The sequence below is a fragment of the Mustela nivalis genome, assembly GCF_964662115.1.
Source record: "Mustela nivalis genome assembly, chromosome: 15".
NCBI lineage: Eukaryota > Metazoa > Chordata > Mammalia > Carnivora > Mustelidae > Mustela > Mustela nivalis.
The window spans coordinates 31,244,046-31,261,264 of NC_139034.1; the positions used below are offsets into that span (position 1 = coordinate 31,244,046).

Here is a 17,219-nt window from a genome sequence, read left to right on the forward strand (position 1 = left end):
CTACCTGGCCATAGAATCCGGTTCCTCCCTCCATGTGTCAAGCCAGTGATGCCAATCGCAAGTTGAGGTTATTACCTGTATTTCTGACTGACAGGCTATAAATTAGAAGTTCCCCAGATTCCTTCCTTAGGCTTGGTTAATGTGCTGGAATGGCTCACAGAATTCAGAAAATATCTGTTTACTCACTAGATTACTGATTTACAAAAGGAATTCAGGAACATCAGATAGAAAATATGCACTGGGCAAGCATAGGGAAAAGGCTGAGGTTCCATGCCCTCCCCAGGCACGCCACTCCCCAGATCATATGTTCACCAACCAAGAACTCTCTGAATTATGCCCTTTTGGGTTTTTATGGAGGCTTCATTACCTAGACTAGATTGATTAAATTGTTAACATTTGGTGATTAATTCAGGCTGTAGGCCCCTCCCCGCTCCAGAGGAGGATTGCAACCCTGTAATCACAGTAATCACTTGGCTCCACTGGCACCAGCCTCCAACTGGGGCACCTTCCCAAATCCATATTAACATTAAAAAAAAAAGACACTTTTTATCACTCTGCATGCTTAGGAAATTATAAGGGGTTTGGAAGCTATAAACCAGGAACTGTGGACAAAAAACAAATTATATATGAGAAATTCAGATGACCAAAATCACAATAGCATATGGGGACACAGTTTGGCCCATTACATCACCCAAGGGCCTATATAAACTTTATTAACTAAATGTTTAATGAATATTTATCCTAGTAAGATATTTGCTTTTTTAGATTCAATTTGGCATATATGAGGTCATTTCTAAAGTCCCTTGTATAATATATATATATATATATATATACACACTTAAGACCATTTTATTGAATTTGGTTAATCAGTATCAATTAACTATTTTGTTGTATCATCATTTTTTAAAATTTTTTATTTTTTATTAACATATAATGTCTTTGTTTTTAAAGATTTTATTTATTTATTTGACAGAGATCACAACTAGGCAGAGAGGCAGGCAGAGAGAGAGAAGGGGAAGCAGGCTCCCCACTGAGCAGAGAGCCCGATGCAGGGCTCGATCCCAGGATCCTGGGAACCTGACCTGAGCCGAAGGCAGAGGCTTTAACCCACTGAGCCACCCAGGCACCCCAACATATAATGTCTTACTAGCCCCAAGGGTACAGGTCTGTGAATTGCCAGGTTTACACACTTCACAGCACTCACCATAGCACATACCTTCCCAGTGTCCATAACCCCACCACCCTCTCCCTCCCTACTCCCCCTGACAACCCTCAGTTTGTTTTGTGAGATTAAGAGTTTCTCATGGTTTGTCTCCTGGTTCCATCTTGTTTGACTTTTTTCCTTTCCTACCCCCCTAACCCCATACTTGCCTCTCAACTTCCTCATATCAGGGAGATCATATGATAATTGTCTTTCTCTGATTAACTTATTTAGCTCAGCATAATACCTTCTAGTTCCAACCATGTCATCGCAAATGGCAAGATCATTTCTTTTGATGGCTGCATAGTATTCCAGTGTGTGTGTGTGTCTGTGTGTGTGTGTGTGTGTATCACATCTTCTTTATCCAATCATCTGTTGATGGACATCTAGGTTCTTTCCATAGTTCAGCTATTGTGGACATTGCTGCTATAAACATTCAGATGCACGTGCTCCTTTGGATCACTACATTTGTATCCTCAGGGTAAATACCCAGTAGTGCGATTGCTGGATCGTAGGGTAGTTCTATTTTCAACTTTTTGAGGAACCACCATGCTGTTTTCCAGAGTGGTTGCACCAGCTTGCATTCCCACCAACAGTGTAGGAGGGTTCCCTTTTCTCCACATCCTCTCCAGCATCTGTCATTTCCTGACTTGTTCATTTTAGCCATTCTGACTGGTGTGAGGTGGTGTCTCATTGTGGTTTTGATTTGTATTTCCCTGATGCCGAGGGATATGGAGCACTTTTTCATGTGTCTGTTGGCTAACAAGATGTCTTCTTTCAGAAATGTCTGTTCATGTCCTCTGCCCATTTCTTGATTGGATTATTTGTTTTTTGGGTGTTGAGTCTGATATGTTCTTTATAGCTTTTGAATACTAGCCCTTTATCTGATATGTCGTTTGCAAATATCTTCTCCTATTCTGTCAATTGTCTTTTGGTTTTGTTGACTGTTTCCTTTGCTGTGCAAAAGCTTTTGATCTTGATGAAGTCCCAATAGTTCATTTTTGTCCTTGCTTCCCTTGCCTTTGGCGATGTTTCTAGGAAGAAATTGCTGCAGCTGAGGTCTAAGAGGTTGCTGCCTATGTTCTCCTCAAGCATTTTGATGGATTCCTTTCTTGCATTGAGGTCTTTCATCCATTTGGAGTCTGTTTTTGTGTGTGGTGTAAGGAAATGGTCCAGTTTCATTTTTCTGCATGTGGCTGTCCAATTTTCCCAATACCATTTGTTGAAGACACTATCTTTTTTCCATTGGACATTCTTTCCTGCTTTGTCAAAGATTAGTTGCCCATAGAGTTGAGAGTTTATTTCTGGGCTCTCTATTCTGTTCCACTGATCTATGTGTTTGTTTTTGTGCCAGTACCATACTGTCTTGATGATGACAGCTTTGTAATAGAGCTTGAAGTGTGGAATTGTGATGCCACCAACTTTGGCTTTCTTTTTCAACATTCCTCTGGCTATTCAAGGTCTTTTCTGGTTCCATATAAACTTCAGGATTATTTGTTCCATTTCTTCGGGGAAAAAAAAAATGGATGGTATTTTGATAGGATTGCTTTAAACATGTAGATTGCTTTAGGTAGCATAGACATTTTCACAATATTTGTTCTTCCAATCCAGGAGCATGGAACATTTTTCCATTTCTTTGTGTCTTCCTCAATTTCTTTCATGAGTACTTTATATTTTCTAAGTACAGACTCTTTGCCTCTTTGGTTAGGTTTATTCCCTAGGTATCTTATGGTTTTGAGCACAATTGTAAATGGGATTGACTCCTTAATTTCTCTTTCTTCTGTCCTGTTGTTGGTATATAGAAATGCAACTGATTTATGTGCATTGATTTTATGTCCTGACACTCTACTGAGTTCCTGTATGAGTTGTAGCAGTTTTGGCATGGAGTCTTTTGGGTTTTCCACATAAAGTATCATATCATCTGCAAAGAGTGGTAGTTTGACTTCTTTGCTGATTTGGATGCCTTTAATTTCTTTTTGTTGTCTGATTGCTGAGGCTAGGACCTTTAGTACTATGTTGAATAGCAGTGGTGAAAATGGACATCCCTGCCATGTTCCTGACCTTAGCGGAAAAGCTCTCAGTTTTGCCCCATTGAGAATGATATTTGCTGTGGGTTTTTCATAGATGGCTTTGATGATATTGAGGTATGTGCCCTCCATCCCTACACTTTGAAGAGTTTTGATCAAGAAAGGATGCTGTACTTTGTCAAATGCTTTTTCAGCATCTGTTGAGAGTATCATTTGGTTCTTGTTCTTTCTTTTATTAATATATTGTATCACATTGACTGATTTGCATATGTTGATGTTGTAGAATCATTTTAACACATAGTTTTTTCAGCAGCTTTTATGAGACCAAATCTTAGGCAGGATATATCTTCCTAATTACAATGTTTATATGGGAAAATGATTTTCTTTGTAATAACAGAATTTATGGCCATTTAAATGAAATCTGTTGCCACAAAATGGGTACTTCTATTCCTGAAATAAGGCATACTGTCTTATAAATCTTTTGTGGAAACCTCCATTTTAAATGTCTTAGCTACTTTACCTTCTGATATATAAAGTCAAAGCATTAGCCATCATGGAATAGGTCTCAACTATGTTCATCTCGCATTGACTGGTGCTTCTGACTGTGTTGAAAAAGCCTCCTAGACTGACATGAGGTCGGTGTGAGGGAATATTTGCTATTTGTAATGTAGTATAGAGGCCCCATGGCTAACTCCCCTCCCCTTTATCCCATTCCAGTGTCTTGTCAATTCTTCACAAACTTATTAGTTCTTTTCCCTCAGAAAAGCCTGTGTTTTCACTCACAAACCAACACAGACAAAGAACATGAGAACAAATAAACCCAAACAGTAAAATAGAGAGGATGAAGGGATATAGATTCCTTATGAGGGCTGATGGGGCAGGGGATTAAAGAAAAGGGAATTTCACATGTACCTTAAAGAAATCAAACTGCAATGTACACGTTCACTTTGCATTTATATATATAGCTCTACAATCCCTCACCCCAAACCGTGGGGTCTAAATGTATTTCAGAATTTGGATTTCTTAAAATATTCTAGGAAGTTGGGGTACCTAAGTGGCTCAGTTGATTAGGCAACTCCCTTCAGCTCAGGTCCTGATGGTAGAGTCCCGCATTGGGCTCCCTGCTCAGCAGGGAGTCTGCTTTTGCTTTTGACCCTCCCCCGTCTCTCATGTTCTCTTTCTCTTCCTCTCTCAAGTAAATGAATGGATAAAATCTTTAAAGGGGCGCCCGGGTGGCTCAGTTGGTTAAGCGTCTGCCTTCGGCTCGGGTCATGATTCCAGGGTCCTGGGATCGAGCCCCGCATCAGGCTCTCAGCAGAGAGCCTGCTTCTCTCTCTCCCCATCTCCCTGCCACTCTGCTTATTTGTGCTCTCTCTCTAGCTGTCAAATAAACAAATAAAATATTTTTTTTTTTTTTAAGATTTTCTTTATTTATTTGAAAGACGGAGATCACAAGTAGGCAGAGAGGCAAGCAGAGAGAGAGAGAGAGGGAAGCAGGCTTCCTGCGGAGCAGGGAGCCCGATGCGGGGCTCGATCCCAGGACCCTGAGATCATGACCCGAGCCAAAGGCAGCAGCCCAAACCACTGAGCCACCCAGGTGCCCCACAAATAAAATATTTTTAAAAAATCTTTAAAAAATATTCTAGAAAGTTAATAGGATAGTGCATATTATATTATATTATATTATATTATATTATATTATATTATATTATATTATATATCTAGAATTATATTCTATATCTAGGATTATACATATATACCCAGGATATATGTGTGTGTGTGTGTGTGTGTGTGTGTGTATAATATGTTATATAATACCCCCAGCAAGGTCTGAAGAGGCACCTTATAAATTACACACATTAAGATTTCTTTGGGAAACATATGTACTCTCTGACCCAGCGTTTCCACTCATCCGTTTACATCCAACAGAATTAAATACACATGTGAACCCCAAAGAAAGCATGTATAAGTTTTCACAGAAGCTTTATTTGTAACAGCCTCAATTGGAAACAAGCCAAATGACCATTAGATTCAAGTTTTTGAAAAGTCTCTCTTTTCAAAAGAGAATACTTTGACAGGTATGCTGTCAAAAATAAGTCAGAGGGTAAATTTTGTCATGTGTGTTTTACCTCAGTCAGTTAGTTAGCCAACCGGAGAGGTGTGCCAAGTACTGTGATAGGTGTTTAATGATATTTATCCTGAACAATGAACAATATTAGTATGTAAAAAACCAAATACTTAAACTCTTTAAACATAAAAATGGGAAAACATCTAAAATGGGAATTTGAGATTAAGTGTGATGGGCTCAAATTCAATACAACATAAATAGTCTAATTATTATTTTTTTAGAAGGCAGCATTGATATGTGATTGATTTTATGTTGGAAGAAGACTTTGTGTTCTCCCGTGCAGATGACTCCCTGAGCTTTCCTTCTCCACAGTCCCCAGGTAGTATGATACTTACTGCCCCAAAGAGAATATTTCATCTGAAAGTGTTTGCCTTATTTGGAAAGCTAGCAGTCAAGCTACCAGGGAACGGTCTCTTCCAAGTGGAGCGAAGGGAGGCTGAATTCCCATCATGCTCTACTGGGAATGCTTCTGCGAGAATACTGCACTTGCTTCTCTGGGGATACAGGACACTCAGGGCTCGATCTAGCAAATAGAAGAAGAGATATTTCAGGTTCCCCACCATCCTAGCAGCGTGAGGTGTACCTCAGGAACTCCAGCTGACCTTTAATCTTAAGAGAATACTGCTAGTGGTCAGCATTAGTTTTTTTCCATTAAAGGCAATTCTCAAACCATCTGAGAATTAACCTCTTACATAAGAATTCTAAATCCTCCTCCATTCATCTGCTTATTTAGAGAAATATTTACTGAGTGGTTATGGGATGCCAGCTGGGCATATTAGGTGCTGAGGTAAATACAATCCCCCTCTAATATGAAACTTATCATTTCACCTATTCCTATAAATAAGAGCCCAGGTTAGTTTTAATTTCCATCGAGATAAACCGTTATGTCTAATTGGGTGAATTTAAAATAACCTCACGAGCTCCAAATGAGTCTATTAAAAATTTAAAGTAGCTGATGTGGAAAAACTCTACAGGTTTGTGGTAAGTCTCTGAAGCTATAACATTCTACTTGGTAATAAGTACTAGTGTAAAGAATCAATGAATTCCCCACAACAGCCAAACTATGGAAGGAGCCCAGATGTCCATCAACAGCAGAATGGATAAGGAGAATGGAATGGAATACTACTCTGCCATCAAAAAAAGAGAAAGAAATCTTCCCATTTGCAATGACATGGATGGAACTAGAGAGTATTATGCTAAGGGAAATAAGCCAATAAGAGAAAGATAATTATCGTAAGATCTCGCTGATACGTGGAATTTAAGAAACAAAACAGGATCACGGGAAAAAGAGGGAAAAAAATAAGATAAAATCAAAAAGGAAGACAAACCATAAGAGACTCTTAATCATAGGAAACAAACTAAGGATTGCTGGAGGGGAGGGGTGTGGAGTGATGTGGTAACTGGGTGATGGACATCAAGCGGGGGCACGTGATGTAATGAGCACTGGGTGTTATATAGGACTGATGAACCACTGACCTCTACATCTGAAACCAATAACACATTATATGTTAATTGAATTTAAATTTCAAAAAAAGAATCAATGAATTCCCAATCAACTATATTTGAGATAAACCTATGGAAGAGTTTAATCCATAAGGCTAGCCTGGTTTCTTCTTGCATTCAGTCTGTTACAGTATCATTGCCCCTCAGCATCTGGATAGCTCCTCTGAGTGATTGTCAGTGGAAAAGGCAAATAATGTCCTAGTATTATGAAAGCAGGTTTGACCTTGAAGGCCCTTGAAAGGGTCTCACAGACCTCCCCAGACCACACCTTGAGAACCACTGCCTTAGTCTTATCTTCTTTTTACATATGGGGAAGTTAGATCTCACAGAGATTATGTGAGAAACCCAAAATTACATGGCCTGTTAATGACGGGATAATATCTGGGGCAGTTAGTCTCACTTCTCTTGAGGTAGGTTCTGAATCAGAACCTTGGGAAATAGACCCTAATGACCTATCCTGTTGCTGCAGTTGCAAGGACTGTCACAATACAGTACCAAAAAGTGTGTTTTAAATAAAGCAGAAGAGGAAAATCAAACAGGGTAAATTCTGCAGCAGGCATACTGTGTCAGCATCTGAACGAGGATCTCTATTTGAATGGAAACACTAAGGCAAATTCTATTGCCCTCCATTCCATGCAAGCTGGTATCAAAAAACTGCACAGTAAATATCACAGAAAAATACAGAAAGCAGAATTTCCGCAATACCACCATTTAATCACACTGAGTCTGCAGTGCACTTCATGACATAATGCCAGAAGATATTTCACAAGTACTGGCTGAAAGGGTGATAGATGTATTAAGAGAGATCAAATAAATTGACAATCATATGGAACTTCTTAGACAAAATGGAGTTGTTGTGAAATGCCGATACTTTTCACTCTCTAACAGGACCTTATCTTGTCTTTTAAATATAAATCAGGTTATCTTCTTGTACCCCTGAAGATGATGTCCTTTGTATCCAACCAAATGATCCAAATCTTCTTTAAATGGATTGTAGCCCTGTTCCTTTAAACAGCGCAGTGCCCAGAAAAGCTGGTCCAGTGGAGGAAATTTTTCCCAGGGAACCCACTCCCAACCTAGAAAAGAAAGATACCAAATCAATTAATTTAGCTGGATGGAAACAATATTTAATTTGGCAAGTTAACCTATCTTTAGAAAAAATTAATTAAATTTAAAAATGGCTTGCTACTAATAATAGCATGCTACTAATTATAGTGATGCTATGCATTAGCTCTGCTGTACCAACATAATTTGCATTTAGAATCATCTTAACAGAATGGTGATCATTTAAAACATGCTGTTATTTCAACATGAAGCCAAGTTTATAAGGACCTTGTTATGGTAAAACCCAGATTGAGGACCATTCAATTTTTGCTTAAATATTTGGCTAAACAAAATGCACAGAACTTTATATATGACAGGTTACAACATTACATTAAAATAAACCAGTTACATATAGAATAAGGAGAATTACAACATTTCTAAGCTATGCTCCATCTTTCTAAAAGGTAATGGGAGCCGTGCAGAGAATAAGAAGTATTCTCTGTGTTGTGGTATACTTTAGATAGAAAGACAGTATGGACGGGGCAGATTTTTAAAAAATCGTTGAAAGAGGAAAGATTTCACAGCATCTACCAGTTGTGAAATCCATGAAATTCTAGAAAACCATTCTAGAGAACAGTATTTTCTTTGATGATTTCTTTTTTATTTTTATTTATTTATTTAATTTTAGAGAGAGAGAGAGAGAGAGAGAGAGAACATAGGTGGGAGGGGTCGAGAGAGAATCTGAAGCTGACTCCAACGCTGAGCACAGAGCCGGACGGGGGGCTCCATCTCATCACCTGAGATCAGGACCTGAGCCCAAACTGAGTTGGCTGCTTAACTGACTGCACCACCCAGGCACCCCTTCTTTGATGATTCAAATGTCAATAACATAAGGGGCGCCTTGGTGGCAGGGCTGAGCAACCGACTCTTGGTTTGGGCTCAGGTCATGATCTCAGGGTTGTGCGATCAAGGCCCCAGAATGGACTCCCTGAGCTCAGTATGGCATCTCCTGAAGATTCTTTCCCTCTCTCTCCCTCCCATTCTGTTCCCCTACCTGCTCACATGAAAGTGCACTCTCTCTCTCTCAAATAAATTACATCTTTAGTTGTAAATAACATGGAAGGACAGATGCTCCTAAAAGGTGAATATATAGAGATTATATTCAGATGTACACTCCATGTTCAAACTACATTTCCTCATGATCACATGCATATACTTATGTTTAATTAAATGTAGTTACTTCCACTAAGTATTTTTCTCCCTATAAAATACAGGCATGTACTTTGGCTCTGAGAAGGCAGGGGATCGAGAATCCGTGAAGTTAGAACAAGTTCAGGAAGGAGTGATCAGCCCCTGTGAGCACAGACTAAAAGAAATAGGGAAGGAAGGAACGAGGGAGAGAGAGACAGAGGTGTCACTGAACAATGTCAGGACAGCTGCTGAATTACCAGAGCCTCAAGAGAGCTGTCTATAAAGTTTATCCTGTCTTGGGGAACATGAAGCATCTGGCTGGTCCTCCTAAGTATAACTGGCTGCAGGAGGAAAGATGTCCTAACCTGCAATCGGAAGTGGGTGATCCAGATCCAGGATCTAGTGAGCATGGGAGAGAGACTGCATATTTATACTATAAATAAAACCACCATCACTGAGCCACTGCACCTTGGCTATGGTGCAGCTGGCCATCAGCAAGGGCTCTCAACTGGCAAAACAGTGAAAATAATGTCCGTTATATTGTTATTGAGGGACAGAGTCGAATGATTTTCTTCTGGTCAAATCTGACTTGGTGCTAGTAAACTTGGGCCTTATAAAATCATACTGTTTGATTTCAGCTTATTAGCATGTGAGAGGGTCAACCAAATGAAAGGAGACATACTAAATTAAAAAAAAGTTACAGGGTGCCTGGGTGGCTCAGTGGGTTAAGCCACTGCCTTCGGCTCAGGTCATGATCTCAGGGTCCTGGGATCGAGTCCCGCATCGGGCTCTCTGCTCAGCAGGGAGCCTGCTTCCTCCTCTCTCTCTCTCTCTGCCTGCCTCTCTGCCTATTTGTGATCTCTCTCTGTCAAATAAATAATAAAATCTTAAAAAAATAAAAAATAAAAAAAGTTACAGAAATGCAGAAAAAAAAATCACAAAGCATGTAAAAAGGAACCAAACCTACCATATTCTAGGAGGAGAAAAACAATACATACAATAGTAGAGTAACAAAAACCCTTATATAGAACTTCATAAAGTAGAATAGTGTTTTAGAAGTTGTTAAAAAGTAGGCCAGTCTAGATACCAGATTTGAGAACCTCATTCCCTCCCTCCCTTCTTCCTTTAACATATTCTGAAAGTACTCTGAATAGGAGCCAGGCAAAGGTGAATGAGCCCAAATTCTGCTCTTTATGTATTCACAGTTCAGTAAAGGGAAAACATTAAGTATGATTTGAAGCTGAACACTTGAATTGAACCTGAGATGCCTTCTGAACATCAGGGGAAGTTAACTAGAAATAGAGGCCAGCCAGCACTCTGCACCTGGGTAGGGGCACTCAGCTCCACAAATCTCTACAAATCCCTGCAAATCCCTGCTGACGCCAGGCGGAATGGGGGCCTGTGAGACACAGGCAGCTGGCTGGTGACAGGTCAGAGCTGATGCGATAGCCAGTCACTCCTGTGTTTTCTCCCCAGGCTTTCTCTACAAATTAACACTTTTCCTGTCTGCTTCTTACCAAGGACACTAAGAATGCAAAACTGAACTATTCCATTGTTTTGTCTCATCTTGTCTCAGGTTTTTTTTTGCCTGTAGCAGAGATAAAAATAAGGAAATGGTCATTCCTTCCAAGTTTAGGGTTCTGTTTTAAGACAACAATAATCTGCGCTTATTTATTACCTGAATAAATGACGCCTCAAACGAATTTTTTAAAATTCAGTTACATGAAATATATTCTGCTTCAGTTATATGAAATATACTCTGCTTTGTAGGAAATGGAGTCCTGCAAAAAGTGTTCCAGTGGAAATTTTGCATACTTACACTTCAGCTTGATGTTAAAAAGCCAAGTAATCAACTGCTCCTCCCCACAGCTTCAGGATATCAAGACTATTGAGTTTTGTTCCCACTGTTACTGTCCTGGACTCTCCTCGTCCTCAACTTATCCAGGATAATTAGGGTGTGAGAGCAGAACCTGTAGAGCTCCCCCAGGGAAACTGGTATTTCTCACTTAAAAGTGTCCTGCTTTCCTCTCTTAAGGCATGAATGATTTTTGTTGTTACCCTAGGCCAACCGAAGACTTCTGGATACTTTTGGGGTATTTCTATGTATGTTACTGTGATGTGATTAATATATATCTGGCCTTCCTCCCTGTTTCCTGGCACAGAGTTCCTGAAATCTTTGTCATTTCCTAAGTGATAGGGATGAGAGGGACAACTTTTGTTACCCATAATAAACCCCTTTCAACCATACTTCAGTTTATGCTAATAAGCTGACGGGTTGCTGGAGGCCCCTAGAGAGCTTCCGGATGGGGGCTGGTGACCAGAAAGACTTCCCAGGCACGCACATCCCACCTAAGGTGAGAGGAGAGGAGCTGGAGATTAAGTTCATCACCAGCAGACAATTATTTAGTCAATTGCAAAAATAATAATGTGCAATAGTCCCATTACATAGGAGCCTCCATGAAAACTCTACACAACAGAATTCAGAGAGCTTCCAAGTTGATGAACACATCAAGGTGCCAGGGGGGTGTCATGCTCCTTGAGAGGATGGAAGCTCTGCCTCCCTCTCCACACCTACCTGGCCCAGTTCCTCTCTTCTATTTGGCTATTCCCGAGTTGTTTCCTTTGTCATAAACTGGTAATGTAAGCAAAATGTTTTCCTGAGTTCAGCAGGTCATTTGAGCAAATTACTCCACCAGAGGAAGAGGTGGTGGGAAGCCCGATGGATAGCCAGGCAGTCAGAAATACAGGAGGCCAGGACGTGCAACTGGCATTTGGGGGGGGGGGCACTGTTGTGGGACGGAGCTCCTTAACTTTGGGGCTCTCAGACTAACTCCAGACACTGTTAAGAATTTGACTGAATTGTAAGACACCCAACTGATGTCTGGAGAATTATCTGGAGTGAGGAGAAAAGCCACACATTTGGTGTTAGAGTATAGTAAGTTCACTTTGGATGATTTCAAGTCAAAGTCAGACTTTGCTAGTTCACTTTAGATGATTTCATGTAGTTATCTGTTTTATTTAAAAAAATTGTATATGACTCAACAGACATTTGGGGGGAACATACCCTTCTGTTCATTCAATCAATTCAATCTGCAGAACACTTCAGGGATGATTTATTCATTCTGGAAAGATCACTTCCTCCAGGTCTCTGCATATATCCCCCTTCTCAGAGCCCTTCCTGATCACCCTATCTGAGGCAGCACCCAGGTGTCCCTATCCTTCCACGGTTTTATTTTTATCCTTATTCCTTATAATTACATGGTAACACACCCGTCAATTTGTTGCTATCCCTCCTGCTCAATAAAATGTCAAGCCTGAGAGGAAATGGACTTTGTTTCGCCCACCACTGCACTTTCTGTGCCTAAAACAGGAATGGGCACACAGTACCCAGGAACTAATTATTGAATGAAAAGATTCTTCCATATTAGAGAATCAATTAAATGTTTACAGGGTAGGTTCTGGACACAAGACCACTGGGGTCAGGTTTCATATGGCAAATAATATATGTGATGTTTGAATTTTATATTTTACTCTTTGTCATGGAGTTTTATGAAATTTGAAGAGACGTGATACAGGCAAAGCCCTCAAAACAATGCCTAGCACACAGTAAATAATACCACTTGTTACATACAGCTTTCAGAGCACTTGACCCAACACGGAGGAGAACTGTTTTGTCCAGTTAGTCCCTCCCTGTACAAGGAAATTTACACCCTTCTACAGGGGAGAACACTGACAATGGCACCTTACATCTTTTCCTTAAAATCAGTTTGAAGTAAAATCAAACACTAACAATAAAACTAAGATTTACTGAGTTCTTAGGGTGTTCCCTTGGTTCCTTACGCATATTAACCATTTTAACCTTATCTTTATTACAACCCATCTGAGGTGGTTACTCTCATCACAAAGCAAAGAAGCCCAGAGACTTTAAATAACTTGCCTAAGGTTGCAAATTTCTAAGTGGGAAAACCAGGATGCAAGTCAAGTAGTATGGCCAGGGAGCCCATTCTCTTTCCTGCTGTGTCCTTATGTTCTCAGGATTTAAGTATATTTACATTTCTATACGAAGAGACTCTAATTCTCTTCCCATGGCAATAATATTGTAATACCCAGATGATACGCTTTTCTAAGATGATGCATGATTATATATAATTCTCTTACTTTCATTTTTTTCAGGCTCTGCGTTCTTTGGTTCTGGGTCATGAGTCACATCCACCTCTCCTTTCATTAGTACGGTCACATAATGGTAATTTTCTTTCTCCATAAAGGTATTCACAACTGAGGCAAAGCGAACATTTTTCAGGTGAAGAGCTGCTTCTTCCCAGGTTTCCCTCTGAGCACATTCTTCCCACGTTTCACTAGAAAACAGAAGCACGGCGCTGTATTTAATTCTGTTTATGTGACTTATTTTTCTGCCATGAACCTTAGCTAGGAATTTCTAGTTTAAAGCAAAAAGAACTGTAATTGGCTTATGTTTAAAATAATCAACAACCCTGTCTTTTACATTCTCTTCATCTGAAGTATAAGGAATCTTGAAGTTATCTGAAGACAAAAAGGACTTCATATTGAGCAAAATAATTAATGACCCTTTAGCCAATTCAGCACTACTTCACATGCCTGGAAGCTGTATGCAATCAGGAAACAGTTTAGTGTATCAGTTAAGAGCACAGGCTGGGATCCCTGGGTAGCTCAGTCAGTTAAGCATTTGCCTTAGGCTCAGGTCATGATACCAGGATCCTGGGATCGAGTCCCACATCATCAGGGTCCTTGCTCAGTGGGGTGCTTGCTTCCCACTCTGCCTGCAGCTCCCCCTGCTTGTGCTCCCTCTCTCTCTCTGACAAATAAATAAAATCTTTAAAAAAGAAAGAAAAAAGCACAGGCTTTGGAGTCAGCTAGACCTAGGTTTGATTCCAAAGTCCATTACTTTCTACCTTGCACAAATAAAGAGATAATGCCACTCTCTCACCGAGTTGTTTTAAGTGTATCAAGACGTGGATGATGTCTTTTTTTAGTCTCAGAATTTTTTATAAACCTCAAAATTGAGGACAATAGGCAATAAGCACCTTTAAATTCTAAAGAGTATGGCAAAAGAGCAAACAAATGCCATCTAAACTCAAAGGTATCCAAAGGCCTGATTAGTTTTTTGACCTCACCCCACCCAGGCTACATAATAAGAAGGATAGGAGATTTGGGGGAAGGAGGAAAGTTACGAATTTTCAAGCATAGTAGCAATGTTCCCCTTCCTCCTGATGAGGGGACAACTCTGCCCCAAGGCCAAGTGAGAGGTACTCCAAGAAAACTGGTCACAGAGATTGGGTGTGACTTTCAAGGAGATACTGGTGTGTTACTCCCCTGCTAAAGACATGTAGAACTGTGGAAATTCAAATGTTGTGCATCAGATTAGAGGCGGTAGAAAGGTAAGAGGTCTGGGTAAATCTAAAATGTGTTCCTTGGTGTTTAGGGTTGCATGTGAAGACAGAGGCTGAGGTTTCATCCCACTTTAAGAATCTGGAAAGGAGAAGACTGGCTAGAGAAGCCCATGAGGAATGAGCAAGGAAAAAGAGTGACAGCGAAGGCATTATTTTCCACTGTGAATTTCCTCTGGGCCCAACAGATGCTACAAGAGACTACTGGGGACCCCAACATAAAGAAAATGCATGACAGTGTGCTAAGCAAGAGTTAAATCGGTCACCTATGTCAGAGAACTGTGCAGTATAGACATCCTTATAGGACTTCCAAACAACCCACAAATATATACTGAGAAAGAGAGCACATCTATGAATACTGTATCCAGAGAGTACCCATGGGTAGATCACAGCAGCATTAGTCATGTAAAAAGTCTGGCCCCCTCCCTCCCTCCCCAACAGCCTGGAGAAGAAAGGAAACCAGAAACAGTGAGAAGAGGAGGAGGCCCACCTCCTTTCTCCTTTTCCCCACTACTTGGGAGAGACAAATGCTTGGAAGTGGATCATAACTGACTGAAGGGCGATTTATTTTTACAATCAAGTGACAGGAAGACAATCGAATTTGCAGGAAATGTCTTAGAGCACCAGAGAAGGGAAAGACAAATCATGTTTAAAGACAATGGTCAGAGAAAATAAAGCCATTTCCTATTTGTTTCCCATCAAACTTAGCCCAGTGTACCAGTCATATGAAGATAAGAGAAAGCATACATGTGAAGAGCTTAGCATAATATCTAGCACTTAGTAAAAAGCTCATTAAAGTTCAATTCTGGCTATTATCATTGGCTATCTGAGTAAAGATTCTAATACTTTATTGTGTTATTATTAATCTATCTTTAGCCATTGTTCCAGTAATTATATATTCTAATTAGTGCTTTGTTTGTGACCTAATGCTTACCAACAATTGACAAAGCTCAATACAGTGTGTGTGAAATTTTATTAGTTATTAACTGATGGCTTATCTTACATGAAAATGATTTATTGTTGCCTTTTAAAATCCTGAAGACAATTTCAAAAATTCCATATGCTATGAGATAAGAATTCCATGTTTCATAAAAGACAAAGTCTGATTAAAGGGAACTAGGATCAAGCCTCTACTTCTAACCAGCAGTTTACAACAAATAGGTAGTTTAGTAGCATATAGTCAGAATGTATGAAATTCTCCGTATTACCCAAATTTTCAACATAGCATGGAAAAGGAAGGGTGGGGGGCAGATTACTGTTGGATATGGAGACTTAAGAAATTTATCAATGCCAAAGTACATGTAATAAGTCTTCTTCCTTTGATCTTGATTGGTACAAAACAATAAAAAGACATTTTCAAGACAATTGGGGGAAAACGGTATAGACTGAGTATCACAGGTTATTAAAGGATTATCTTAATGTGTTAAAATAGTATTCTGTTAAGGTGGGAAAACACGTTTACATCTCTTAAAAAGCCTATTACAGATACATACTGAAGGATTTGGGGTGGTATAATAAATGTCTGAGTTTTCCTTTAGAAGAGTGCAGAAAAGAAGGGATGTGTGTGTCCGTTGAGAGGGAGCCACAGAGATGAAACACGAACAAGCTCTGAGTAACAGGTAAACGAGGACTCACCAGCTATGTGCTCTACTTTTATGCATGTTTCGAACTTTGACACTAATGGAAAAACAAGCTCTGGCTCTGAACGCTTTAGATGCTGTTTATCTGCTGTTGACTTTAGGCCCGTTCTCACTTCAGAACCCACCTTTCAGCACAACTACTGGCTTTCTACACCCTTGGGTAGATCTGACTCTTAACTGCCCAACTTCCTTTGTTGGTTGGATCTATCTTCACACCACAGAATGCCAAAGCAGAGAGGGACATTAAAGAGTACTTTGTTCCAACTTTCTGACTGTAAAGATGAAGACACTGAGTCCCACAGAGTTCGAGTACCCCATCTGCTTGGTCAGGGTGCAAATAAATCTGCTGAGGCAGGAAAGAGATCGTTCATGCATGGAAGTTTAAAGCACAGCCAAACCGTGCAAATGCCTTCACTGGCAAAACTAGACTGCTCGAGGTTTAGAAAGACCCACTATGCGTCCCTTAAGTGCATGCACTAGAACAGCACACACACCAGCCCGTGACCAAGCGGACGCCTGCCGAAAGGGACAACACCGGCGGGACTCACACCTAAGGCAGCACCCTCCCACCCTTCCCCAGCTCAGGGCCCATTCCCAGCGCGCACCTGGGGTGGGCGGGGCTTATCCGCCCAGGGAAGGCGCAGAGAAACGCGCGAGATGACGCAGCGTCAGCGCACACGCAAAGACGCACGGACGCACGCAAGGAGCGAGTTCATTCTCCCGCTGCACCTTGGGATTTTCTAACGGGATCCCTGTGACTGCTCACCCGAACTCCAGATGGCCCCCAGGCAGTTGAAAACTGCCGGCTCCAACTGACCCTTTCCTCTTGCCCAGGAGGACACAACCAGGATGCTCGCTGCTAGTTATCACTACTCCTATCCCGATTCCAGGGCGCCGCTGGGGAGGCTCCGGGCAGGCGGTCATCGCGCGGGAGGACCCGGCAGAGGCCAGGGGAAGTGACGTTTGCCCCGCCTCCTGGGCCGCCCGCAGTTTCTCCCAGTGCCTGCGCTGGCGCAAAAAGGAAAGTCTGAGTGGAGGGGCTTACCTTGGTGCTATCTCAGT

At 40.8% G+C, this 17,219-nt stretch overlaps 1 protein-coding gene across 1 annotated transcript; it reads right to left on the reverse strand.

Annotated features, from left to right (window-relative positions):
• Positions 1-7,552: 7,552 nt before the first annotated feature.
• NUDT15 (nudix hydrolase 15) lies at positions 7,553-17,121 on the reverse strand. The gene is made up of 3 exons (XM_082701622.1): positions 16,924-17,121; positions 13,253-13,449; positions 7,553-7,935 (listed from the first exon to the last, which is right to left on the reverse strand). The coding sequence occupies exons 1-3, from the start codon at positions 17,079-17,081 to the stop codon at positions 7,775-7,777; spliced, it is 516 nt and encodes a 171-aa protein (XP_082557748.1). The 5' UTR covers positions 17,082-17,121; the 3' UTR covers positions 7,553-7,774.
• Between the last annotated feature and the right edge of the window lie 98 nt (positions 17,122-17,219).